The sequence below is a fragment of the Tenrec ecaudatus genome, chromosome 1 (genome assembly GCF_050624435.1).
Source record: "Tenrec ecaudatus isolate mTenEca1 chromosome 1, mTenEca1.hap1, whole genome shotgun sequence".
Taxonomy (NCBI): domain Eukaryota; kingdom Metazoa; phylum Chordata; class Mammalia; order Afrosoricida; family Tenrecidae; genus Tenrec; species Tenrec ecaudatus.
Window position 1 is genome coordinate 218,252,679 of NC_134530.1, and position 27,795 is coordinate 218,280,473.

Sequence of the window (27,795 nt, forward strand, 5' to 3'; positions counted from 1 at the left end):
GGTATAGACCTAGGAGCAGAAATGCAGGGTCACGTCGGAATTTTATACTTAAATATTTAAGGAGTCTCCAGGTGGTGGCTCACGGTGACTGCAGCACCTTATGTTCCTACCAGCACTGCCAAATATGCTACCCATCAGTAATCGGTTTTCTTTTTAAAAATAGTAGTCATGGTATCTTAAGTTTTTGATTTGTATGTGTCTAATGACTTAAAAACATGGCTGTTTTCTTTGACCAATGGTAACTGGATTTTTATAGTTGTTATTGACCATTTTAATGTCTTTTGGCTAACCTTGATCCTAGATCTGGACCTTGTTTTCAATTAGTAATTGAGAATCAAACTTTCCGATTTGGAAAAGGCAGTGCTCCAATGGTTGAATGTGGTAATATTTCTCAGGCATTCCCCTCGAGCCGCACTCATTGCCCTTGAGAAGTCCGTATCATTTGTTAGACTGTGAAGGCAAGGGCCAAATCACCCAGCTCTGTAGACAATCACCTTGAGCGATACTGTTTTTTCTCTCTACCTCTAAGGTACCTCAAGCATTTCAGGTGATTGGTAATTTCAAAACCTAGATCAAGTCAGGATTTAAAATAACATGATTGAAGGAGAGGCTCTGTTTAAAGTCCTGGTACACAAGAAAAACTTGTATCTTATCCTGTGCAATTCTAGGAGTGGCATTTCACTCACCGCTCCCAAGTATTAATTTCTTATTTTCTGTGCCCTGGAGATTAGGGAGAGAGTGAATCCCTTTAACCTTGATTTTGCCTTAAATTTATTGTCTAATATGTTATTTCAGCTCATTTGTTTTAAAATATGATACAACTTCAAACTGTTTTAAAATTGGCAACATATTAAGTATTCTTAAAGTCTTAAGTATACAATCTTCTCAATATCCACAGAGGGATTGGTTCCAGGAATGGAATTGCCCTGCTCAATTCCCCCCACCCCACCCCAAATACCAGAATCCATGGATACTCAAATTGCTTTCATAAAATGTGTTATGTGTTTGCACATAACTTACATTTTCCCAAGTACTTTGAATCATCTGTAGATTAGTATACCTATTACAATGTAAATGTTATGCAAATAGCACTTTACTCTCCCTGTTTTGCCTTTGAGGGATTGCTTTGATCGCTTAATTTCTTTATATCCTCATCTCTATTATCTTTAAAATTTGCATTTCTGTCAGTATTTTTTATCTGCATTTGGTTGAATCTGTAGATATGGAACCTGAAGATATGGAGGGCCTACTATATGGAGTTCTTGAAGACTTGCTTTTAATTTAGTGGTGTGTTGCTCATATTCTTGAAATAATTCTTTTGATTTACTTTGAGTCTCTAGTTTTCCTTGCATTGGAGTCTCTTTAAAACTTCAACTTTCATTACTTAGGTTTGTTGGTAGAAACAGGTCCCCCTGCCCCCCACCCCCTCCCTGACTTCTACTTTCTTGCCTTCAGATCCCTGCAAACCATTGTTACTTTGTAGTCTGTTTAGCCAGATGGTTTTAAAGCTAGAGGTCTGTCTTTTACCTGTGGATAAGTTTCATTGAGTTTCTTATCAGTAAAATGGGAATGAGATGGTTTTAGCAGTAAATGACAGAATACATACTAAGAACAGTGTCTCACACACACACAAAATTCCCTTAAATATTAGTGTATATTTTTATCACTTATCTATATATTATCTGATTTGCCAGTTTTACCAAGTTGTTCTTAAGCTCCTGTGAAAATGGATATAAAAGCAGGAAATAAATTTAAGGTGGAATGTATGGGTACAATCCAGTAGTTTTTAATTTTGATAATGATGAACAATCACTTTTCTTTATGCAACTCATACGTTGTGAAAAAAATCACCTATAATAGTCTTTTTTAAAATCTGGATAATAGTCTTTTAAAAAATCTATTATACATACTTTTTTTTATAATGGTTTTCTGAGCATCAAATAATTTTCTTTTTATAGTTACACTAAATATTTCCGATTTAGTTCCTATTTAAATTCTCCAGTACTAAAATTAAACTATCAGCACTATATTCTGTGTTTACACATATTTTGGCAGTTTGTTTATATTTATGAAGTTTATTTATATTCTGCAGCTGAGGCACATGGATTTTAAATTTAAGACTAGCTCCTCACTACTCTTTAGAGTGCAGTTCTGAAGGAAGGAAAATGCTTTCAATATTAAATGAAGATGATATTTTTAGATGTCACCAGAATCCTAAACTGAGATATCTACTGCCTCTTTCTAGAGTCCTGTATCTCTCACTGTATTTCCACTTGGATAGTTTTGCTGTTATTTCAAATACCACATGTATGAAAAGGAGGGTATGAAATTGCTACTGGAATGGTGAAGCTTCTTCTGGTCCTTTTCCTGTCAATGATGCTGCTGTTTCCATGGTAATCCCAGCTTCCATCTCCTGGTTGCCCAGCTGTTTTGGTTTTTTTTGTTTCTGATTAGCGTTTCCTTCACTTCCTGTTTCCACTACTGCCTTCCAACTTCATTTCCTTATCGCTATAAACTATTTTGCCTCTACTGTTTGTCGCTATCAATATGGACCACCAGATGAACTGTCCCAGATGCCACTCTTCATGTGCCGCTCTCCTTTAAAACTGTCAGTGGGCTCCTGTTTAAAAGAGATACTGCTTTCTAGTCTTATCACCAACCCCTCCACCCATGCCTCTCGCTGCACCCATATGTAGACCAGCCCTACACCGAATTAATATCTTTTTATTCCCTCTTTCGTGTTTGGAAAGCTTCTGCTTTTCCTAAATAAATTATTCCTGTCCTATTTAAGGTGGAATCTTGTCAGCCCACTCACAGCTTTCTTTTCTGAGCTCTTGAGTACTGAATTATATACTTTTATTTGATGTGCAATAGTTTGCTGCTTAGTATTATCTCTTGATTTCTGAATTGCTTAATTGACCTGTTTGTATGTGTAGTCTTTTTGTAGATCCTTGGCTCCTTGAGGGTAGGGATTAGTTCTAATTTTCTGAATTCCAAAAAGCCATGCTAGTTTATAAAATCGACCGTACTCTGGTTTTTCTTAAGATCATAATCATCTTTCACCTTTTACTAAACTGGACATTTAGTAGTTATTGTATTGTTTGAGTGATATAATTTTCTAAATAATAGCTTTTCAAAAATTGCTAAAAAAAAAAAAGGATTTATCCTCTGAAGAAAGGTGAGGCTTCCTCCTCCTGAAGAGTCGGTTTTGGACACCCACGGGCAGCCCTGCCCTGTAAGGACCTTTGAGTCAGAATTGACTCCATGGCTGTGAGGTGTGTTTTTATTTTTATATTTCCAAGAGAGTGCTAAAATTAGTAATGGGATGACTGACTGATGTGGGGAAACCATATTGTCCAAGAGCAGACAGGCAAGGGGGAGGGGTAGCCAAATTCCAGAGCTATCAGATTTTTTGATTGATCACAGTGCCACATTGACACCAGTTTAGATACCTGCCTTTCTTTTGGGGGCCAGACCTCATTCTTGTCCAGACTGATGAAGAGCCTAGAGTTCAACTGACCAGCAGTGGGGGGAGAGGAAGGAAGGAAGTCAGGGCAGAAAGGCAAGAAAACTTGTAAAGTGTAAGGGATTTTTGTCTGTTTATCTGTTTTAGTAATCTCGCTGCCATCAGATGCACAGGGGGTTGAAAGCTGACATGGGCAGTGGGGTTGGCATTGACAAGGGAGTGGCTAGCACCGAAGAGACCAGGTGGGGGACTTGGGTTCCTCCTCCCCTCGGCCCATGTGTCAGCCTCTCTTCTCAGTCTCCACTGAACGGGTGTCCACTACAAGGAAAATTTATTATTTTACATTTGCTGTCTGCCATTATTCAGTGTCATTCATATAAATCATCTTTTCAGTTACAGGATTATTGTTGATTTTAGAGGGAATTTTAAATTCTACATAAATAATCATTTATTGATTATATCTCTTTTATAAAAATCTTGTAAGAGAACATTTCCCCCCTTTAATCTTTATAGAAAATGTGCCAGAGGATCTTCGTGAACCATTTTACACAGATCAGTATGACCAGGAGCACATCAAACCGCCCGTTGTTAATCTGCTTCTGTCGGCGGAGCTGTACTGTCGAGCCGGGAGTCTTATTCTCAAGAGTGATGCCGCAAAACCTCTCTTGGGCCACGATGCTGTCATCCAGGCGTTAGCACAGAAAGGTCTTTATGTCACCGACCAGGAAAAATTGGTAACGGAACGAGATCTCCACAAGAAACCCATACAGATGGTGAGTCTCCCTCTCTGCCCCCGATTGTTCGGAGTGTGAGTCGCTCTGTCAAAGAGCGAGGTACTTTGCAGTTAACTTGTCATCTTTGCCTAGAGTTTTAAGAGCCATCTTTTTCTTATAATTGTCTTTTAAAAATCTTCCTAGTCAAGAACAATTTTCATAAGACAACGTTGGAATGTGTGTTGTCATTTAATAGGTGTGAGAAATGATTTCATAATTTCCACCTACTTTTAAGTGACTTTTATTCCATTTGAAACTCATTTCCTCCACCTCCACCCCCCAGTTTACAGACTAGATACAAGATGGATGCTGCATACTTGACTTTATTAATTAGGAAAATGATGAGATTTGGGAGATTGGTTGATTACATGTATGACTGGTCTTATGGTAAATTTCTGTATCAGGTTTTTTTGGCATTGAGTATCTTTTATTAATCCTTTTTTATTGTTTTATTAGGGGCTCATACAACTCTTATCATAATCCATACATACATCAATTGTGTAAAGCACATTTGTACATTCATTGCCCTCATTCTCAAAACATTTGCTTTCCACCTAAGCCCCTGGCATCAGCTCCTCATCTTTTCCCCTCCCTCCCCACTTTCCCCTCCCTCATGAACCCTTGATAATTTACAAATTATTATTTTGTCATATCTTGCCTTGTCTGACGTCTCCCTTCACCCACTTTTCTGTTGTCTGTCCCCCAGAGAGGAGGTCACATGTAGATCCTTGTAATCGGTTCTCCCTTTCCAACCCACCTTTCTTCTAACCTCCCAGTATCACCACTCAACACCACTGGTCCTGAAGGGATCATCCGCCCTGGATTCCCTGTGTTTCAGTTCTGTCTGTACCAGTGTACATCCTCTGGTCTAGCCAGACTTGCAAGGTGGAATTGGGATCATGATAGTGGGGGAGATGAAGCATTTAGGAACTAGAGGAAAGTTGAATGTTTCATTGTTGCTACATCACACCCTGACTGGCTTTTCTCCTCCCCAAGACCCCTCTATATCCAGTGGCCTACAAATGGGCTTTGGTTCTCCACTCCGCACTCCCCACCTAATTCACTATGATAAGATTTTTTGTTCTAATGATGCCTGATACCTGATCCCTTCAACACCTCATGATTGCACAGGCTGGTGTGCTTCTTCCATGTGGGCTTTGTTGCTTTGAGCTAGATGGCTGCTTGTATACTTTCAAGCCTTTAAGACCCCAGATTCTGTATCTTTTGATAGCCGGTCACCATCAGCTTTCTTTGCCACATTTGCTATGCACCCATTTGTCTTCAGTGACCGTATCATGGAGGTGAGCACACAATGATGAGATTTTTTTTGGTCTTTGATGCCTGATAACTGATCCCTTCGGCACCTCGTGATCACACCTGTATGAGATATTATAACAGTTAATTTGTTTGTGTGGTTCCGCTAAGCTTACCGGGGCCAAACCTGTAGGAACTGTTGTAGACATGGTCTCTGGAGACGAATCGACATGTTTCATGTCGTTGTTCTGCTTTTGCTCGTTTCCCCAAATGCTCGGCATCAAGAGAAATGTGAGTAGAAAGAACAGTGGTATTTTAAGCTTGATTAAATGATGCTGCTTGTATGAGAAAGCCTGGCAGGAGCCCTGGGGACGTAGTGAATTACAAATTGGGCTGCTACCAACAAAGTCATCAGTTTGATTCCTCCGCCACTCAGGGAGAAAGGCGATTGATCGCCTCAGAGACCAGAAGGCAGCTCTACTCTGATCCGTAGGTGGACAAGTCAGAATATGGTCTCAAGTGCCAAACTTGTTGGCACTGAGTGAGCTGTCTGGCCGTGGAGGGAAGGAGAGGTGTATGTCACAGGATATATGAGAGGGCTTCATTCAAAAAGTTTCTGGATAGATCCTATTGTCTTTTAATTCCAGTTTTCTACGAACTCTTTGTAGCCTTCTCATATTACGATATTTAAGAAGATATGAATAAAAATTAGTTTACTAAACCTAGTACTAAATGAGGAAATGGACTTCTTTGCTTCCTGCCTATTTTTTTTTCCTTTAAAGACAAATAAACCTTTTGTATTAAGTGAAGGCAGGCATGCTGGTTATGTGTTGGGCTACAATCCTGAGAGTCAGCAGTTTGAAATCATGCCTGGGGCAGTTCTGTTCTATGCTATGGGGTTGCTATGGGCTTTTTTTTTGTTTTTATTAGGTGAATGAATGTATAATATATCAGATAATCAATCTAAAATAATACTTTCAAGGAATAGAAGTCATGATTAAAGAATAATTAATATAGTTTACTTATAGATTGATAAGAGTTCTTAAAGTTAACTAGAAATGTTTATCTTTTATCATATGAGATTTTCAACTTTTACCTATAGATTTAAATTTATATATGTTTACCTCCTGATTTTTGTGTATTTGGTTTATGTATAACCCATACAAAGAGAATTTTAAAAGTTCCTGGAAAAATGGAATTAAAAGATAATGAAAGTTTTCTACAAACTTTTTGAAGCCTCTTTGGTGTTGTAGGGGTTACACGTTGGTCTGAGATCTGTGTTGTGACCAGTTTGAAACCACCAGCAGCTCTGCCAGAGAAAGACTGGGCTTTCTACTCCTGTAACAGTTACAGTCTTGGAAACCCACAGGAGGCCGTGCTGTGAGTCAGCATTGACTGGGTGGCAGATTTGGTGGTGGGGGCAGAAGCAAGTAGAGTTCTTAGATGCCTTAATCAGGCGCTCTTCCACTTGGATGGTCCTTCCATTCCCATTGTGTCAAGGCCACGTGGGTCATTACCAAGGGCAGGGGTGGCTTTGTGAGTCAGTGTTTGCTTAGTCCTCCTTCAGATAGAGATATGCATGTATTAGATAACCTTAAAAGTAGGGATCTTTTTAGATCATCTTTATTAAGAATGACCAAGCACTGCATGTTTTCTGCATTTTTTCCTAGTACAGTTTATATAAAGATACTTTTAGAAATATTGAAAAATGAAAGGTTGGGTAGACTGCACCGTCTATCACTCTCAAGTTTCATTCACATTATATTGATCTGTTGATTGCTTTGAATGTATTCATTTAAACCTGATAGCAGGAAATGATATTTGTGGTGTGGTGTGGTTGGTGTGGTATGATATGTGTGTGGTGTGGTATGTGGTTGGTAGTGTGTGGTATGGTGTGGTTGGTGTGGTGGGTATGGTGTGGTATGTGGTTGGTATGGTGTGGTACGGTATAGTATGTAGCTGGTGTGGTGGGTGTGGTATGTGTTGTGTGTTGTGTGGTTGGTGTGGTATGTGGTGTGTGTTGTGTGGTGTGGTGTGGTGTTGGTGTGTGTGTGGTTGGTGTGGCATATGGTGTGGTATGGTGGGTTTGGTATGTGGTGTGGTATGCGGTGTGTAGTGGTGTGGTATGTGGTTGGTGTGGTGTGGTGTGGTTGGTGTGGAGGCACCCTGTTCCTCTGGTTCTGATTTCTACCATGGGTTATTGGAACTTGAAAACACCCATCACACTTGACATTATCTTAACCTTTCGTTGTATCATATTTACTGACCTCTGTTTTAATTGTGTACATTGAATTTTTGCCGCAGTGTGAATTCAAGTTTCCTCATTGTTGTGAAGTTATGATGGATGATACTGTTATGTTATGGAACTACTATGTGAGAACATTTCTCAAATTAATAAAACTTTGTTCTTTAAGAATGATTTTTTAGAGTAATGAGAGCTATGCAGATAATCAGTTTCCTCCTCTGCCTTGCCTTTTGGGAAGTATAACTAAAAATAGTATGTCTGTTTGCACGGAATATTTTGACACTTCCCTCTTTCCCTCCTTTAAATTGTTTTAGAAATTTGGGATGTTTTACTTCTGTATGCTGCCTCACAGCCCTTTTTTGGGGGGACAAGTGTATAGTGATAGCAAAAGTATCATCTTATTGAAAAAAAAGGTTTAGTACAAATTCATTTAGTGTAAAATTTCCCAATGAAATCTATGCTAGGCAATTGTTTGAAAAATACACACCAACTGTGAATATTTCCTTTTGGAAAATGTATTAAAATGATGTTGAAGAGAGAGAGGGAGACTGATTTTTATTTAACACATTTCTGTACTGTTAATATTTATATATTATCATGCTATTGTTTTTAAATTAAAAAATTTAAATTCAAATAGAAATGCCCACTCTAAAGTAGGATGCCTTGTGTGTGTGCACTAGATACAAGAGGGCTTCAAAAGTATGTGCAAAAAGTCCATGATTTTTTACTTCCGTTTTCCCAAGAACTTTTTAAGCTTCTATATATTTGTGAGAGTTAAGCTGGTAAGAGAATGAGTATCCTGCACATAACCTTTAAGCAGACATAGGATGTGAGAATAAATATTGAAAGTTTTCCCAAACGATTGAATTCTAGTGTCCCATCGGTGTCCCATCAGAAGCTTAATTTTTTATTTCTTCTGGGGTTTGTCTTAAGAATCAATCTTTTAAAAGGAAAGGATGTGTGACTAACCCACAGTTGGCTAAGCAGACCTTCTTATTGCTTTGGAACCTTGATGGAACGTGGTCACAGTGTTTGCCTTGCAAGCAACAGGTCCGCAGTGGGAGCGCACCAGCTGCTCTGTGGGAGGATGATGTGGCAGTGTACTTCGACACAGATGTGCAGCTTTGGAAGCTCTTGGAGGCACTTCTAGTCTGTCCTGCACAATGACAGCGGGTTTGGTTTGATTATTGATTTTGGGATGGAGATTGTGGGGATTTGAGAGGAATATGCTTGCTTTATTTTCATTTTTCAACGAGAAGCCTTGAAGAACATGTGCTTTAAGTTATAGTGCATATAAAGGGAGATTTTGAAAGTATATCCTTTAAAATGTTTTCTGTATATTTGGATCACTGAGAAAAGTATTTTCAGATACTATTTGAAAGCCAATTAGTATTTAAGATACTGCATTGCAGTTTAATTTCAGCATAGAAGTATTATCCATTAGACTGCTAGATATTATCTATTGGATTGTAATTGTGATCTCCCTAATGAACATTACGCATGTTTACATACAGGACAACTGTAAATATATCCACTTAAAATGCACACCATTCTGAAAGCTGACGTGCATGTATATTTCAGTTAACATTAGATATGTATGACCATGTGGCGATCACAGAAGAGTCATGTTAGGTTAAAATTAAAATCACAGAGGAACACCCCTCCGCCAAAAAAGTATGTCCCACTTGGGTCAAGTATTGAATTGTGTTCCCGCAAACTCACAAAGCTTGGCAGGGGTTGGCAGTTACGTAATTTTGGCATCATCTGCTGTGACAGTGGTTCTCAAGCTTCTTCATGCCATGGCCCTTTAATACAGTTCCTCATGGTATGGTGATCCCCAACCATAAAGTTATTTTTCTTGCTACTTTATAACTGTAATTTTGCTACTGTTAGGAATCGGGCGACCCTGTGAAAGGGTCATTGGACCCCTCAAGGGGTTGCCGCGACCCACAGGTTGAGAACCGCTGTGCTGTGATGATGCGAAAGGATCGACTGGTCATTTGTAGGGGGATTGGGATGGGATGCACCATTCTTACTTACTCAGGTCGAAGGAGAGCTTCACCAGGGTGTGACCGGCTCCACCTTTCCCAAGAGATCAGCGGAGAGAAAAGTGAGATTCATTCATGTACAGCCTTAAAAATATTTTCTTCTGCTCTAAAAGCTTGAAAAATCTTACTTAAAAGGATGATATAAATGCAACATTGCAGTTGTAGGCGAGGAGATGGCTTCTGATCATCATGTATAATCATTTCTACCGTGGTGTGAAAACTGTTGTAAACATTGCACAGCTGTTGTTGAACAGCTTTCTTCTTCATGCATGGTGCTGGAACTCAGTTACTTCTTTCCCATGAACACATACCCAAGTTGGAGTCCATTACTTCTAGTAACATTTCTAGGTATCAATTACAGATTCACATATTTTAAAATTCTTTACAACCCTGTTTATCTTGTCAGAGTCAGTGTTCACGTGTAGAAGTTTGTTTCAAACTCCCGACTTTACCTTTTCGTCGATGGAGCCTGATGAATGGCTGGGTATTGTACTAGATGAACTCTCAATGTTCTTTTGTACTTATAATTAGTGAGGTTGGCTGAGTCATTTATTAGTCTCTTTATCTATTGTGTACTATGCACTATGTGTTGTGATTCAAGAGTTCTTGTCCAGTGTCCTACTTTCTAGTGGAGGTTGTACAAGAAACAAAACAAGTGATAACCATATGCTTTTAGGAGTACAAAGGAATCACACTTAGCCCTACTCTTTAGCTGAGTTTTGAAGGATGGAAAGGAGTTTATGAGGTAGACAACTGAAGGGCGTGTTACAAGGGAATGTACTCAGGGAAGACTTAGGGTTGGGGTGTCCCACGGAGCCCGAATGGTGCAATAGTTCAACACTCAGCTGCTAACCAGAAGGTCAGATGTTTGTACACACCAGCCACTTCATGGGACTAAGATGTGACCGTCCTGTTTCCATAAAGGTGACAGTCTTAGAAACCTACAGGATCGTTCTGCCACCAAGGTATGTGTTTGGCTTAGTCAGAATTGACTGGACCAATTGAAGCTTTTGCACCCAGAAAATACTGAACAAACAAAAAACCCAAATTCATTGTCATTGAGTTGCTGCTGACTCATAGTGACCCTGTGAGTCTCTGAGACTAACTTTGCGGAAGTAGAAAGCCCCGTCTCAGTGCAAGCTTGGGATTTGTTAAAAATGAGGTAGAAAGCTAGGTGAGGATTGGGCATGAATCATCTTCTATGCCATTCCATCTTTGTAGTGGAAGTGGAAGAGCTTTAAACTAGAGAGAGGTATGGTCAGCTTTATCTTTGGACAGTCACAGTGTGGTGTTGTAGAAGTGATACCTTTGGGGAGGGAGGCTGTTGAAAGACCTAAAGACCTGACTGAGCTGAAGTAGAGTCCGTGGCGATGCAGAAGAGAGGTTGTATGGGAGAGGTATTTTTGAGGTAGGCTTGGTAGATAAAGGCCTAAAGGATCTAGAACAGGTTAGGCAAAAAGATGTTATCCCCCAGCTCCTTGGTTTCACTCTTCTTGGAATGCTTCTGACTGGATAGTTGCTTCCTCATTCCCATCTCCCCTGAATCCTACTAATGGTAAAAGAAACAGGAAGGGGGAGAGAAAACAAAGCAAGTGAGGGGACTTATTTACAGATTGCAATCTTGAGCTGAAGTTTCTAAATCTCTTTACTAGGTTGCATATTTACCATGAAGGTGGTGGGCATTCGTTCATGGACAGACCCTTTTTCTGTTGCTCCTGTGCATGCTGGGCTAGGCCGGGAGGTACAGTAGGTCTCTGACTTCTACCCTGAAGAGGCGTAGAGGGACCGTCAGGGGCCGCCTTGCAGGATAGAACTGGGGCTTTGAAACTGGAATGCAATGAGGCACGAGGAGAGTAATGTGTTGCATGGTATAAGTAAGTGGCCTATTTCCATTTTGAGGAGCCTTAGTAACACCGTGGTTAAGAATGCTGCTGCTAACTGAAGTCATGGTTGGAACCCACTAGCTGCTCCATGGGAGAATCCAAAGGCAGGCAGCTTCCATTATAGCCTTGGAAACCCTAGCCTATGGGGCAGTTCCTCTCTGAGCTACAGGTCATTGTGGGTTGGAATTCACTTGTAGGCAACAGGTTTGGGTTATTTGCTTGCTTGCTTTTTTAATTTCTATTTTATATTTGAGGAAACTGACATTCAAAAGATGAGTTACTGTATATACTCGAATATAAGCTGACCTGATGATCAGCTGAGGCACCTAATTTTACCACAAAAATGGCATTAAAAATGTGCTGACAAACTTGGCTTATGAACGAGTGTATGCAGTAACTTGTCCAAGGTCAAATTGAAGGAATGATGGATGATGCTAGGATTTGAAGTATTGACTCCAAAACCCTCATAAGCAGTTTATACCACATGACCTTCCACAAAAACAAAACAGAACTTCTATTTCTAAGGTGCTTATTAATAGTTAATAAAGCCCTACCACATAGGTTTTTTTTATTATAACCAGAGAAGGTAAATAGGGTAGTTGTATTTTTGACCAGTAAGAATATTTTCTGGATGTATTTATTTAATTGGTACTTGCTTCCTTATTTTGAAAAGAAGTGTAGGAAATGAATAGATGATGATCTTGTGTAAAATTCATGGGGAAATGGGGTTAAAGCAATATAATTTCCCCAAGAACTTTTGAGGGCTCGTTTCCACTGTCATCGTGCCTTCAAGCAGCAGCGCATACCCGTGTAAAGTAGGGGCGGCAGTCATATGCTGAGAAGGGAGCAGGGGCTATCCAAAGAATAGGAATACTTCTTGCAATTGCAGCAGTGCATTGACAGGGAATTGCTAGGGGTTCAGGCTGGATTCAGAAGAGGACATGGAACAAGTGGTATCGTTGTTGATGTCAGCTGGATCTTGGCTCAGAGCAGAGAGTAACAGAAAGATGTTTACTTGTATTTCATTGACTATGCAAAGAATGGGATTTCCAGAACACTTCATTGTGCTTGTACTGAACTTGTGCATGGATCAAGAGGCAGTTGTGTGAATAGAACATGACAGGACTGCATATGTTGTTTATCCTGCTCCGGGTGTTTACCGATTGATCGAAGGTTTAATGTAGCAGATGTAAGCTAGATTCCAAGCTAGCTAGTTTAGTTAGGGCCAGCTAGATTCTTTCCTGGAAATCTGAAAACCTGAGTGGGGAATCTGAGCAGATGATGGGAGTTACTGATCGAGGCAGTGCTCTGGGTAGAAGTCTGTGAGCTGGGGCTGCCTGATTTCTGTCCTCCTCAGCCTGGTGGCTCAGCTCTGCCGCAGATTCTGTGAACTACCTCAGCGTCGCCACTTTAAGCCCTCATGTTATTTCAGTTAGCAGAGTTAACTAACAGCAGCTGAATGCTGTTGCTTGCCATTAAGACAACTGAAGTTACAGGGGTCTTCAAGATATGTGGAAAATTGGAATTGAAAGATTAAAAAATTAAAAGCATAAGCTTTAAGGACTAAAACACAGTAAGTGGGGAAGAGTGTAATTGGCTCTCCACCTGCAAAAGAATGCAGCAGGACACCGGGCAGTGTAAGATAAGATAAAATAATAATTTATAAACTATTAAGGGTTCATGAGGGAGGGACGGAGGGGGAGGGTAAAAAGGAAAATGAGCTGATTCCAGGAACCCAAGTGGAAGGCGAATTTTGAGAATGATGAGGGCAACGAATGTATAAGGGTGCTTTACTCAATTGATGTATGTGTGGATTGTGATAAGAGTTGTATGAGCCTCAATAAAATAATTTATTAAAAAAAAAAGAATCAGGAAAGGAGTGTGTCGGAATTGTGTCCTCTCACCACGCATATTCAATCTGAAACTGAGCAGAGATTCCTAAAGGAATCTTCTCAGAAAACAAGTTTCCTTATTGTTGATTTCAAAAGTAAATTGATTTCAAGTAACTGCCAATACTGTAATCATGAAAGCATTAATTAGAGAAGAAAGTATTGTAAATGTGACATTTAAAATACAGAAAAGATACTGAGTAAAAAAAAAAAAAAGAATGCAGCTGGACCCGTTCTTTACACCATGTACAAAAACGAACTCAAGGTGGAATAAAGACCTAAATATGAGTTCTAGAAACATAAAAGACCATCAACAAAAATGTGGACGAACTTAAGGGCCCTAGTACAAGGCGTAAATATCCTTCCGAACATAATGAAAAATAACCTCCTATGGAAGACAAAGAGAGGGCTGAGCCCCTCTAAAAACATGACGTTTGGATGTGCACAAAGACTGGGGAGAAAATAGTTAGCAATGATTTCAAAAATCAGGAGAAAACTACAACACCCAATAAAGAAATACACTTAAAAATCCAATCAAAAACAGGCACAAGACATGTACAGACAATTTATTCAAGATGGCGTCCGGAAAGTCAGCAACCATAGGAAACAATGCAGTAAGGAAAATACAGATTAAAACAGCAATGCGATACTGCTCACTCCGGCACACTTAGCAAAATTATAAACAAAATACAACAGAAAATAAATGCTAGAGAGGATGTGGAGAGACCGGAATGCTCATACATTGTTGGAGAAATAGTAAAATTACAGTAATCACTATGCTGCTCCCTTAAACAAATGCAAACACAAATATTTTTACGATCCTGCAGTTGCTCAACTTGGTATACACCTTAAATAAGGAACAGAACACAGGCATGGGCACTTGCATATTTACTGCAGTGATTTCTGTAATAGCCAAAAACCCTGGCAGTAGAGGAATGGATCAACAGACCCTAGTACATTTATGCAGTGAATCTTAGGCATCCTTGGAAAGCCCTGATGAGACATGGACAAAATTGGAAAACATCATGCTTAGCAAAATTAGGCAGTCTCATAGAGATAAATATTTTATGACACCACCATTAAAAGGAAAATTTAAAAATGTTTTTCACACTAAATCATAAGATTTAAAGACTAGGGGTATAGACAATGGAGAGGGGGAGTGGGAAAGGGCAAGAATAAAGAGATGAAGAATGAGCCACATGGACAAATAGGGGTCTAAAGGCACGCACGCGGTTATGGTTTAATTTGATGAGGTGGGCTGTGCATTGTGCAGCTTACACAGAATGCGTTTATTAGTAACTCAGTCTGTAAGGGGCGATCAGCGCCTCATTTTTCACTCTCCCGCCCTCAGGAACCCTTGATACATTATGAGTTATTATTTTCATATCTTACGCCATCTGCATTTGCTTGTTTGTAAGTATTCCACAACAGGAAAGCATTAAAATATAAATGACAACAAAAATAATAAAGTTAAACTTATTTTTCAAAAGAGTAAACAAGAGCTCTTCAGGTGACCTGCCTGACAGCTTTCCACTGTTTGGAGCGGCTCTGAAGGGAAGAAAGGTCCCACTGACATGGACTTGCATTCTTCAGTGACGTGCAAGTTTATTTCACACTAACTAAAATAAACAGCATTGTTCTAGTTCTCAACATTAGCTCCATAAAGATCATGGCACTTTTGTAAGTGATGATCCAGCTAGTTAGTCCACCCCTAAATGACCCAGGTGCCAGGGAATTTAACCATGTGGGTCCAGTCTTTTTTTTTTTTTTAACACTATGAACTAAAGAAAAATGGATGCGTTTTAAAGACTTTTTAGGATTAGGAAACAAAAAAGTCAGAAGCGGTCCAATCAGGACTGGGGGGTCGGGTGGTGGGGGGAGATGCGTAGTGATTTGCTATTGAAACTCTAGAATTGCCCGTTAGATGAGGGGAATGAGCAGAAGCACTGTCAAGGTGGAGAATGATTCTCTGGTGATGCTCCGAGGTGTTTTTATTGGAAAGCCATGGCCAGCTTTCTTAAAACGCTCACAATATGCAGATGGTATTGTTCTTTTGGTTCTCTCGGAAGTCAGCAAGCAGGTGCCTTGAGCATCATTGCCAAAAACTGTTGCCATGACCTTTGCTCTGACTGCACCCCCTTCTGCCTCTTGAGAGACAGTGCTCTGGTTGTGCTTGGGCTTCAGGGTCTTACTGGTCAAGCCAAATTTCATCTCCTGCTGCAATTCTTCACAGAAAGATTTTTTTTTCGTTAGGTGCATTTTCCACGAGCTATTTGAAGACCCCCTCATAAACATTAAATAAAGGGGAAATGATCTATTAGCCCTCTTTTCCCTAGTTGAGAGATTTAGCTGTAGAAGTACGACTCTAGAGTTGAAGAGAATCTAGCTATCATCTGCTCTAGTGTTTCAATTCTCTTGACTGTGACCCACAGTTACAAGTAAATTTTACTACAAGAGCCATGCCTATTTATGTAGTTACACGTATTACAGAAACAAAAGTATATAAGTACCATATATAGTTGAATATAAGCCGACCCGAGTATAAGCCGAGGTACCTAATTATTACTTTGGAAACCAGAAAAACAGATTGACTCCAGTATAAGCCTAGGGTGGAAAATGCAGAAGCTATTGGTGAGTTTCAATAATCAAAACAAATGAAAATAAAATTACTAAAAATTGAGACATCAGTGGGTAATGTATTTAAATATTTATTTTAAATAAAAACACAAGTAAAAGGACAAGTCATTTAACATTAGTAAGCCAGCACAGTAAGTGGAAAATAGGTTCAACAAAAACAATGATACCTTAAGAGTGAGTACTATTCCCTGAGCTCAATCAGCAACCAAGCTAAAATGTAAAGAGGTAAAATCCTTCAAAACTGGATTCCTCATCATCATCCATATCCCAATGCAGAGCTTCAGCTGGTGTGAGCTCATCATAGACGCTGTCCTCACTGAGATCGCCGTCCTCACCATCACTGCTGTCATTTTCTGCCATTTTCTGCCATCCATAGCATTACTAATACTACATTTCTGGAAGGCACGTCACACCATGTCTTCTGGAATGTCTTCCCATGCATCTCGAACCCACTTTGCTATTAACTCTCTGTCAGGCTTCATGAGATTTCCTCCTTTTGTTAGTCGGGCTTGACCAGATGACATCCATTCATGCCACATCCTTCACACACGGTCTTTAAAAGGCTTATTCAAAGATACACGTCATAGGACGGCTCTGGTTAGATGTGAGTAAACAAACATTCAAAGCCCGGCAGTGTCCGCGGGGCTTTGAATGAACAGCGGAGAAAGGGCAATCACCCGGGAGAAGGGGTGGGGGGACGACAGCGAGATGGTGGTACACTGACCCACGTATAAGCCGAACCCCAGTTTTTCCGCACATTTTTTTGTGCTGAAAAACTCGCCTTATACATGAGTAGGTTTGTAACTTAAAAAAAACATGGGTTGTGACTGAGTGAGCTGACTTCATGTGGATCGTCAGCCCTTATTTTAATACTGATTTAGTTGGACTGCTTTACAGATTGGTTCAATGATGGTGTTGGCTTTGATCAGTTCTAATGAAAAGAACTATGGGAATAGAGTTTCTATGGGAACCTGCCTCCTCAAGATTTACTTTATCTAATCTCTATGCTATGTTTCTGCCAGAATATCTTCCTGTAACATTATTTTGATATCTGCCTGATTTCTTCTCTATTGAATTTTACTTATTTCATTTTATTCTGCACCAAATATAGTACATATACACATATGGTTTCATTTATCTGATGTTTTCAGAGTTAGAGTCTAACATATATTGACAGAAGTTGCCACATATTTTGTATATAAAGTAAAGGTGAAAAACTTACGTTCCTTTTGTATTTTCATATTTGTAACTTGTTCAAAGTAGTAAACGGGAATGGTTCGGAAATTGTTTGATATTATACAAACCGGCCAGCAATCATTTATGATGGTTATTGAAGGTGGGGTAAATATATATTATCTAGGACTTTTGACCTCCTCGAAAGAGAAAACTAATAACTGCCCATGCATTTTTGGTTGCTAAATTTAAATGGTTTGGTATAGTAGAAGGTGACATATCTCCAGGTCTGGGATATTACTAACAATATCCTTCTAGCTTAGGTAGCTCAAAAAAGCACAAAATTAAACAAATTGGTTATTGGACGACGCAGAGATTGAGTTTATTGTTATTATGTTTTAGCAGGTGTAGTATTGAACCGCACATTTTTTTCTTACTGCAGAAATGCCGTCGTGCTGAGAACAGTGGATGGTCACAGCGGTCGTCTATTTCCGGCCCATCTCTTATCTGTTGCTGAGCAGATTGGTGCCTCCCCAGGATACTGTCCCACTTTTTTAGTTTGGTGGATTATGCTGTCTGCATGGGCCGTTTGTTTAGTACATTGGTTTTCATTAATTTCCGTGATGTTTTTTAAAAAGAAAATAGATGATCATTAAAAACAAACAAAAAAACTGCTCTATTTAGATGCTTGCCGTTGTTCAAGCACCTGGATAAAATGAGCTGTTAATTAACAACACCCCCCCCCAAAATAGAAAATATTTCCAGTGCTTAGATTCTTTCTTTCTTTCCATGGTTGAAAAGTGGCCTACGATGCTCTAGCTGTTGTTGCAAAGTGAGCTGCTGTGTTTCCCGTCTGCCCAGGACCCTGTCTTAAGGAAGTGTGTGTCAGATACTTGCAGTGATAGGAGAACAGTGGTTGTTGATTGCTTGAAGCGAAACATTTTTGCTTGTCTTAAGCAAACAAGCAAACTGATTTTAAAGGATTCGATAGTAAGAACTGAAGAAACAAAAAGGTGGATGATGTGATAGATGATCTGAGGGGGAAGTCTGTGTACTAATTTCTTATAGTTACAGTAACTGGGGCAAGTCCTACTCAGGAGAACAGATTTGATTTGAGCAGCGATGAGAATGATCATCAGCTCCTGGTAAAGCTGCAGGTGCAGAGCATTGATGACAGAGGGAACAAATGCACAGGCAGATATGTAGATAATCCACAAAATAAACGAGCCACACATCTGACTGAGAATTTCCTGGAAGGAACATTTGCAGGAATTCGAAATTTCACCACTGCATTTGTTTACCTTCTAGTTGGTATGATATGAAGTACTTGACTCATGGAATAAGTGTTTGTTGAGAATTACAATGGGCCAGGGAGAAATAATGAGGCTTTATACTGTAAAGATTTACAACCTTGGAAACCCACAGTGGCATTCCACTCTGCCCTGCAGGGCCGCTGTGAGTCAGAATGGACTCGAAGGCTGTGAGCTCAGTGTGGGTGTGTTTTGGGACTGTGGGCCAGGCTCTGGCTAGGTAGGCATTGGATACAGTGATGAGAAGACACACAAAGCTCCTGCCTTCGGGTAACAAAGACAAACTGTACACAACTAAAGAAGTTGTCCTAATTTCAGACAGTGGTCACAGCTGTGAGGAAACTGAATGAAAGAGAAGGGCCGCAGGAACTGTAAAGCATGTTGTTTCATAGGACGTGATCAGAGAAGGCCTGTGTGCAGAGTTAACATTTGATCTGACACCTAACATTCAGAAGGAACCAGGACGTGAAAAGAATATTCCGGGCAGCAGAAGCAGCATGCTTAATGACCCTGACAAGCGTGAGTGTCGTATATTTTGTAGGGGCCTCAGATGTTAGTCCCGAGCAAGATTGACAGTGGGAGAGCGGTGTGAAGGAGTCTTAGCCAGTTTCCATGGAGATGATTAGGACTTATGGCGACCCCATGTGTGTCAGAGGTAGATCACCAAATAGACTCGAACCTTCAACCTTTGGTTAGCAACCAAAGTCGTCGTTTGCACCTCATAGAGCCTCCTGTGAAAGAGACTAGAAAGGAAAGTTGTAACCAGTCAGAGAGCTCTGTCATGCTCCTGATCTCACTGCCAACCAGTCAGTTCCCACTTACAGTGACCCTAGAGGACAGGGTAGAACTGTCTCTGTCGGGGTCCGAGACTGGAACTCTTGCCAGGAGTAGAAAGTCCTCGTCCTCCTTCAGAGCGTCTGTTACTCTCTGCTGACCTTGTGGTTATCAGTCTAACATGTACCATAAGGGTCCCTTGCAGTGGTCCTGATAAGACATTTAAATTCATTCTGAATGTACAAGGATGGTGATTGGAGGATTTTAAGCAGGGCAGTGGATGAGTTGATCTAGTTTACTTTAAAAGCACCTTCAGATTAGTTTGTAGAGAATGGATGTAGAGAGTGAGAATTCTGACGGGGATAGGGAGGGAATCGAGAATTTTATTTAGAACATGTTCAGTTTGAAATGACATACATGTCAAGTAAACGGTTGGATCTTTGAGGCTGAAGTTTAGAAGTCTGGTGGTGGCGTTTCCGTTGAATGAAAGCACGAGGGTAGAGAATGTGGCGAGGACATCTTTAAGTGCCATTATGGACCTGTTAATGTAGCTGAGAAGCTTTCTGTTTCATCAGTGTCAGCATTTTCCTAGAATAACATGATGTTAAAGCAAAGGCATTTGGACAAAGACTGATGTGATGACTTTGGGAAGTCAGAGTGCTGAACTGATCTAAAATCATGGCTCCTTACATGGGGAGTAATAACCAAATCAAGTACATGTGGAGCGTTCTTCCTTATATCAGAAAGTTATATTAGGTCTACTATTTGGGGGAAAAAAATTAGTGGTCCTTGGTATTGAAAATGTAATATTGGATTTGGCTGCTTGGTGTTTTCCCCGTATGCAAAAATGGGATATTAAAAAAGTAAGAATATAAAAAAAAAAAAGTAAGAACATTGAAAAAGTGAAGAACATTGGAAAAGTGAAGAACATTGGCTTTATGAGGCGCTATCCCAAAAACCCCAGAATTGTGCTGGGTGGAGAAGAGCTTTTATCATACACATTTTTCCTGCTCGGCAAGCATCAAGCAACTCATTCTGAGTTAGTGCACCCAGTGGGATTGCCTAGGAAGATTCCTGCTGCTCACAGTGAATTTTTTTGTAAAATCAGTTTTCACCCAGTAAAATCAGTTTTCACTCAAGCCTTGTTTTTTGTGATGACCAATTCAAGAAAACAGTGTGCAACTGTGAAATTTTGTTTATAGCTTGGGGGGAAAATGCTGCAGGAACTGTTGTGATGTTGCACACAGCTTACAAGGACAGTGCTATGGGGAAAAAACATCAAGTGTACAAGTGGTTTAAAGGTGAAATGTTGATTGATGACAAACCTCATTCTGGACGTCCATCAACTTCCCTAAGGGGCAAAAATGTCGACTTGTAGTGCATTTGGAGTTCGTTCCACCAGGTCAGACGTTAATCTAGCGTTCTATTTAGAGGCTCTGAAAAAATTGCCTAACAATATGTGACAAAAAAGACCTGATTTGTGACAGTTGGGACACTGGTTTTGCCACCATGACAATGCACCTGCTCACGTAGCCATCCATAGTGCACTGGTTTTTGGCAAATACAGCATGCCTCTCTTGCCCCACCCACCTCACTCCCCTGACCTTCCTCCTTGCAACCTCGTTTTGTTTCCACGAATGGAGAGGGACATGATCCAAAAAAATTTAAAAGGAGGGACATGAAAAGACAGTGATTTGATGACATAGAAAAGATGAAGAAAAAATGAGGGAGGTGCTGTCAGCCATCCAAACAGATGAGTTTGAAAAATGTTTCCAAGAATAAAATCGCAGATTTGACAAACGTATCAAGTATAATGGAGAGTACTTTGAAGGTGATAAGCTGGTTTTGTAAAAAAAATGTAATACATAGCTTTAGGGGGAAAATCCATTTTGGGGTGGGTGCTCCTCGTGATGGGACAAATAGAAGTACACAACCAGAATGTCTTTAGAAGTGAGGATGGCAAGACTTTGGATTGCTTGCTTTAGGCATGTTGTCAGTCAGGAAAGGTCAGTTACTAGGAAAGATGGGTCTTTCTACTGTCACTGGTTAGAGACTCGGAAACCCACAGGGGTTGCTATGAGTTGGGACCTGCTTGCCTGCGACTAAGAACAGCTTCGTAGTAGTGGTCAGGGCTCGCGGGGGCCTTCGGATGCTTCTTTGACTCAGGCTTGATTTTTTTATAAAGACATTCTTGAGAGAGAACTGTGGACAGAAAGGCAAAACAAGATAACACAAACAAACAAACAGAACATGTTATTGCTAGTTCCTGTTTAGTTCCAACCCCTAGTGCAGTACTGGTAAGCTACACTGGACCAAGTAAAGAGGTTCTTTTTGTTCAAAGGTAAGTTGGCCTAGAACCCAGTATTCCTAAGATGTCCTTTATTTTCCAACAACAATCCAGGGTGGAGGTGTTTATTCCAGTGGGGCCAGTGGCCATCTTGTCTGTTTCCGAGGAAAATGACTTGAGGGCAAGAGAGCATCCTGGGCTGGAGAAGGTAAAGTGGTGGAGAATGCATAGTAGGAGTCTTGGGGAGACTAATGCAAGAAGGGAAGAGGAGAGGAGAGCTGAACTTATGGAAGGGACGGAGCCGGGAGAGGGAGGAGAAGACAGCTTCTAGTCAGGAGCTGCCTTTAGGCTCTTTATTTGGAAAATCTTTAAAGGAGAGACAACTTGGCCGTGTTGGAGCTCTTTGTGTGTTGTTTACTGACTATAAGAAAGCACATCAGCGAATGGTGGGCTGGCCCTGCTTTGTGAGGAAGTGAGTGCTGGCTCACTGACACTGCAGCCACAGGCTCAAGGCAGAGAAGGACCTGTGACTCACAGCCAGCCCTGGGCACTTCACCCCTCTCCCAGGGTATGGACTAAAGGGAGGATGCAGTGTTTGAAAGGAAATTTTCTTCCCTTTGAGCCAAGCTTAGGATGAAAAGAATTTACATTTTTGGATTTTTATTTATCCGATAAAGTGACTTAAAAAAGAAACTTGAAATTAATTGGAATAGTCATGATAGAACATCATCATTAATAATCTGAGGGGAAATATGAGTAGAAAGTAGAATATTAATGTTTTGTTTCTCTCTGATAAATGAGAGAAAAATAATACTAATACATCAAAAGTATCTAATTAACTTCTTCAAGCCTTTGATTTTTACCTCCTAAAAAGTAGTTATTTTTAGAAACAGTGGACCCTAAAGATTTCAGCTTATTTTTATAATTGGAGACAAAACGACATTATTAAAATTAAGTTTAGAAGTGGGGTGGGAAAGTCTACTCCTCTGTGGTTGGCCCACCCAGACAAAGTATTTTTCCCCCAATCGTTTTATTGGGGGCTCATACAATTCTTATCATAATCCATACACACATCAATTGTATAAAGCACATTTGTACATTCGTTGCCCTCATCATTCTCAATACATTTGCTCTCCATGTAAGTCCCTGACATCAGCTCCTCATTTCCCCCCTCCCTCCTCACTGCCCCCTCCCTCATGAACCCTTGGTAATTTATAAATTATTATTTTGTCATCTCTTACACTGTCCCACATCTCCCTTAACCCACTTTTCTGTTGTCTGTCTCCCAGGGAGGGGGTTAAATGTAGATTCCTGTAATTGGTTCCCCCTTTCTACCCCACCCTCCTTCCACCTTCCCAGCATTGCCACTCTCACTGCTGGTCCTGAAGGGATCATCGTCCTGGATTCCCTGTGTTTCCAGTTCCTATCTGTACCAGAGTACATCCTCTGGTCTAGCCAGACTTGTTAGGTAGAATTGAGATTATGATAGTGAGGGGAGAGGAAGCATTAAAGAACTAGAGGAAAGTTGTATGTTTCATCGTTGTTACACTGCACTCTGACTGGCTCATCTTCTCCCCGTGACCCTTCTGTAAGGGGATGTCCAGTTGCCTACAGATGGGCTCCGCACTCCCCCTCATTCACGATGATACGATTTTTTCTTCTTTGATGCCTGATACCTCATCCCTTCGACACCTTATGATCACATAGGTTGGTATGCTTCTTCCATGTGAGCTTTGTTGCTTCTCAGCTAGATGGCCGCTTGTTTACCTTAAAGGCGTTAAGACCCTAGATGCTGTATCTTTTGATAGCTGGGCACCATCACATTTCTTCACCACATTTGCTTATGCACCCGCTTTGTCTTCAGCAATTGTATCAGAAAGGTGAGCATCAGGAAATGCCAGTTTAATAGAACATAATATTCTTGCATTGAGGGAGTACTTGAGTGGAGGCCTGATTTCCACCTGCTACCTTAATACTAAACTTATAAATATATGCACATAGATCTATTTCCCATCCTCATATATAAAGATTTACATATGTGCATGCCTTTATTTAGACCGCTATACATGACCTTTGCCTCCTGGCTCTTTCCTCTATTTCCTTTTGCTTTCTTCTTGTCCCACTATCATGCTCAGCTTTCATTTGGGTTTCAGTAATTCCTCTTGGTTACATTACCCTTGATCACGCCCTACCAGGCCTCCTACACCCTCCTTACCACAGATTTGGATCACTTGTTCCCTTGTCTCTGGGTTTGTTAACACCACTTCCTTTCCCCCAACTTCCCCCTCTCCCATGTTACCCCAGAACTGTTGGTCCCATGTTTTCTCCTCCAGATTGTTCATCCAGCCTATTGTATTTAGACAGACCTGCAGAGATAATACTATGAACAAAAACAAGACAGAGCAAAGCCAAGCAACAAAAAACAAAACAACAACAAGCCAATGACAAACAAAACAAAACCCCACACCACCACCACCACAACAACAGAAAAGAAAAGCTTGTAGTTATTTCAAGGACTGTTTGTTGACCTTCAGGAGTGTTTTCTGATAGAGTCTGATGGGGTGCCAAGCCTTAGCCCCAAAGTCTATTTATGGTATTCCCTGGGGACTTCGATGCTTTGTTTCCCTTGCTTTTCTGCTGCACACCCTCAGTGTTTTGCCTTGGTGTGGTGGGATCAGATTGGGTGCAATTCCCACACTGTGTCTCCTGTGTTGTCCCCTGTAGGGTTATGAGTCGTGTCTCACAGTGGGGCTGGCCATATGGTCTTCTCTGTGGATTGGCTGCTCTGAGTGCAAATATCATCCTCAAGCGTTGGTGGGCCAGGATGTGCTTTTCTTTCTCCCTTCCTCTTGTCCTCCCCCTTCGTATGCTCCTGTGTGCTCTGATCAAACACGTCCCTCTTCCCAAGCTGCAGCCTCAGTGTTGTCCTCTGAAATAAATTCTTCTGGGAGGAAGGGCAGCTGTCCTGGTAGTTGGGATTGGGGCCAGCCCCTCAGACCTCTCCACTGGTTCCCTACTCCATGCGGCATGTTGCATTCACATCTTGGAGCCCCGGGTTGAAGTCCCAGACAAGGTCTTATACACAGTGTCCTTTTCCCAGAGGATCAGCCCCACACGCACAGGGCGTACTGGCCCCGCGTGCCATCGTGGCCCTGTAGCCTGCCTCTGAGAAGGTGCAGAATCAGCGTCTCAGCAGGATATGTTTTTGAATATCAAATTAAGAGATAAAAGCAGAGTGGTTGGAGATTCATTTGTTATGAACAGCGTGAGCTTAATTATTCGTCAAATACATATTTATTGAGGTTCTAGTTCTTGGTGTTCTGGAAAGTCTACTAGACTCAGTGGAGTTTACATGAAGATACAATTCGGTGATTATCTTGTTAATTTTCTACTTTATCATTTATAGTAAGTGTCTGTCTGCTTCCAAGGAGTCATGGGAAAAGGAGTGTGAACTATCTGCCAACCCCTCTCTCTCCTTCTGCTTTCTGACTCCAGCTGTGTTGTTAGAATTTAGCAAATAGTTCATCCTTTTTAATATGTAACACCTGAATTTTTAGTAGTTTGGTTTCATGAAGCAAAGTATACTTATGATAGAAATAAATCGGCTAATACTAAGGGTGTATTTTAGACGAAATTAATTAGAATAGACAAGAGTGCAGGCTGGTACTCACATGCTTTCATTTTCTGTTTGCATTGTTGTTATGGGCTGAATTGTGCCCTGGAAATCATGTGCCAGCTAGACTGTTCCTTCTCGATATTAAGCCATAACCCTGTGTGTTGTCTGTGATGATGATGAGGCGTGATTAGAGGCAGTCATGTTAACGAGAAAGGATGCATTAGACATAATTAGGTGGCATTTTGAGTCCATCTTTTTAAGGTCAGAGAAAAAGGGACCAGCTGACACCAAGGAAGAAGACGTGGGAGTGGAGCCCATCCGTTGGTCCTGAGAAACTGCTCGGCCCGGGGAAGACTGGTGGCAAGGATCTTCCCCCAGAGAGAGAAAGCCTGCCTCGAATTCGGACAGTTGATTTTTCGAGAGGAGCCGTGGCAAACCCTGGAGTTAGGGGTGGGGAGGGTATCTGAAAAGGTTCACAATCATATTTCCTTGATTAGCCTCCATTTTGAAGGCACCCTATTTATTCTGTGGTCTGAAAATGCCGTAATTTATTTGCCTATTCTCTTCTTGATCAATGCTGAGGACTTTAAAAGTAGAGCAAGGACATGCTCAGAGTTCCATTTTTAAAGGACATAGTGACACTGTGTAATCTAGACTTTGAGCACATTCGGTATTCATCGGGGTGGTCTTGATTGAAATGGGGCAACTAGGAGGGGAGTGGGGAGGGTTGAAATTTATTCAGGACATCCAGGAAAAGATGCCGGTGAGGTGTGGGCTGGAGAGCAACTTGAGAATCTCCTGACAGTAGTTAGTTGAAGCTCTGGAGACTGAGCTAGCTGGCCGGGGGAGGGCATGTTGCAGAGTCAAGGGGAGACCACATGCGGCTGTGGAGAATACAGGGAGAACAATGCAGTTGGCACTGTGGGAAAGAGTGTAGGATAAGGACTGAGCCAACTCTGAACTGTCTCAAAGTCTTCTTGAATAATACTAACTTAAGAGTCATTTTTCTATCAGTCCATTTAATAACCATAGGGCATCATGATACATTTAAAAGGTTATCTCAGCGTTTTTTACTGGTTTATTTTTGAAATAAAAATTGAAAAGTTCCTTTTCAAGAAAAATTTAAATGATCATATACACATGCTCAGAAATTATTTGGGTGTGTTTATATTTTTATCAAACTTAGTAGTATGCACTAGTTTCATTTGACTGTAATAAGCCTTTCCTTCCACCTTTCACCTGGAGAAAGACGGGGTTTCCTGCTTCCTCCAGCCTCAGAACCCCACATGGGCAGTTCTACCCTGTCCTGGAGGGTCACCATGAGTCGGAATCACTGGAGGGCAGTGAGTGAGTTCCATCTTTAACAGGGTTTTACGCCAGACTATTAGTTTCTATGTAAATGAAATGATTATAAGAATGTTTCTAGAGTGCTCGCTTCGGCAGCACATATACTAAAATTGGAACGATACAGAGAAGATTAGCAAAAAAAAAAAAGAATGTTTCTAGAAAAGGCCTGGGAAAGCCAGAAAATGAACTTTTTAAAAAGCTTGCCATTTAAACAGTACAATCATTTAATGACCTATTACAAACTGTTAGTGTTTTAAAGGGTGTCGATAAGCGTGCCGTGCAGTCTGAGAGGTGGTGGCTGATATGGGCATTATTCGTCAACGTTTTGAAAAGGCATTTCTAGTGAGATCTTAGCTAAGGGAGCTGAAAACACTAAATGGGATAGTCTTGATTGCTTTATCTATTTCTTCAATCAGAGTTAACAGAGTGAAGATTTGACACGATTTCTTTGTAGGTAGATGCGTTTCTGGAAAATTCTACCACCGGTTATTCCTGCCTAACTCGAGAGGCCAAGGACAAGAACTCCATTGTAGTATGCCTGCTTCATCAATTCAAACACCTTCCATGTAGGAATATTTTCCTGCCGGCCTGTCTTCCTGAGGACTAGCTCTCTGGGCAGTGGCCAGGGTGTTCCGTGAAGTCGTGGCGTCAGTAGCGTTGGGTCTGTCAGTTCCGCCGCTGCAGCATGTAACCCTGAGAACTGCTCACCAGCATGCCGAGTCTGAAGGGAAATGGGTGACCAACCTCTAGAGAATTGGAGGGTTGAAGGAAAATTATTCGTACTTAAATGCTTTCTGAGTGTCTAGGACAGCCCTGTTACGAATCGCACAACATTTTCCCCACTGTCCTTAAACTTTAAATTGGCTTTGTTGTTTCTGCAACCCGGGACTAGGTAGTCACCAAGGAAGATGATGACCAGCCCCTGTCAGTCTCTCACACGCACTGCTTGGGGAATGAAGCCTGACTGGGTGGGAGAGGCAGGTTGGAGGGCAGCTTTGCTTGTGTCATATCCCTGGGTGGTTCCGTGTGTTTTGCTGCTGGTGAGGCTCCTCCTGCGAGGCGCACTTTTCATACACACCCAGCTGAGGAGAAA

The 27,795-nt window shown here is 41.0% G+C and overlaps 1 protein-coding gene and 1 pseudogene across 5 annotated transcripts in view; both read left to right on the forward strand.

Moving 5' to 3' along the window:
* Positions 1-27,795, forward strand: part of CAMSAP2 (calmodulin regulated spectrin associated protein family member 2) — a 124,415-nt gene that overhangs the window by 19,649 nt on the left and 76,971 nt on the right. For 4 of the 5 annotated variants that reach the window (XM_075528791.1, XM_075528798.1, XM_075528802.1 and 1 more), the window contains exon 2: positions 3,980-4,239. The exons of the other annotated variant lie outside the window; for it this stretch is intronic. In XM_075528791.1, coding sequence (XP_075384906.1) covers positions 3,980-4,239 — 260 coding nt within the window. The remainder of the gene's footprint in view (positions 1-3,979; positions 4,240-27,795) is intronic. 5 annotated transcript variants of the gene reach the window in all.
* LOC142438286 (U6 spliceosomal RNA) lies at positions 26,783-26,838 on the forward strand (annotated as a pseudogene).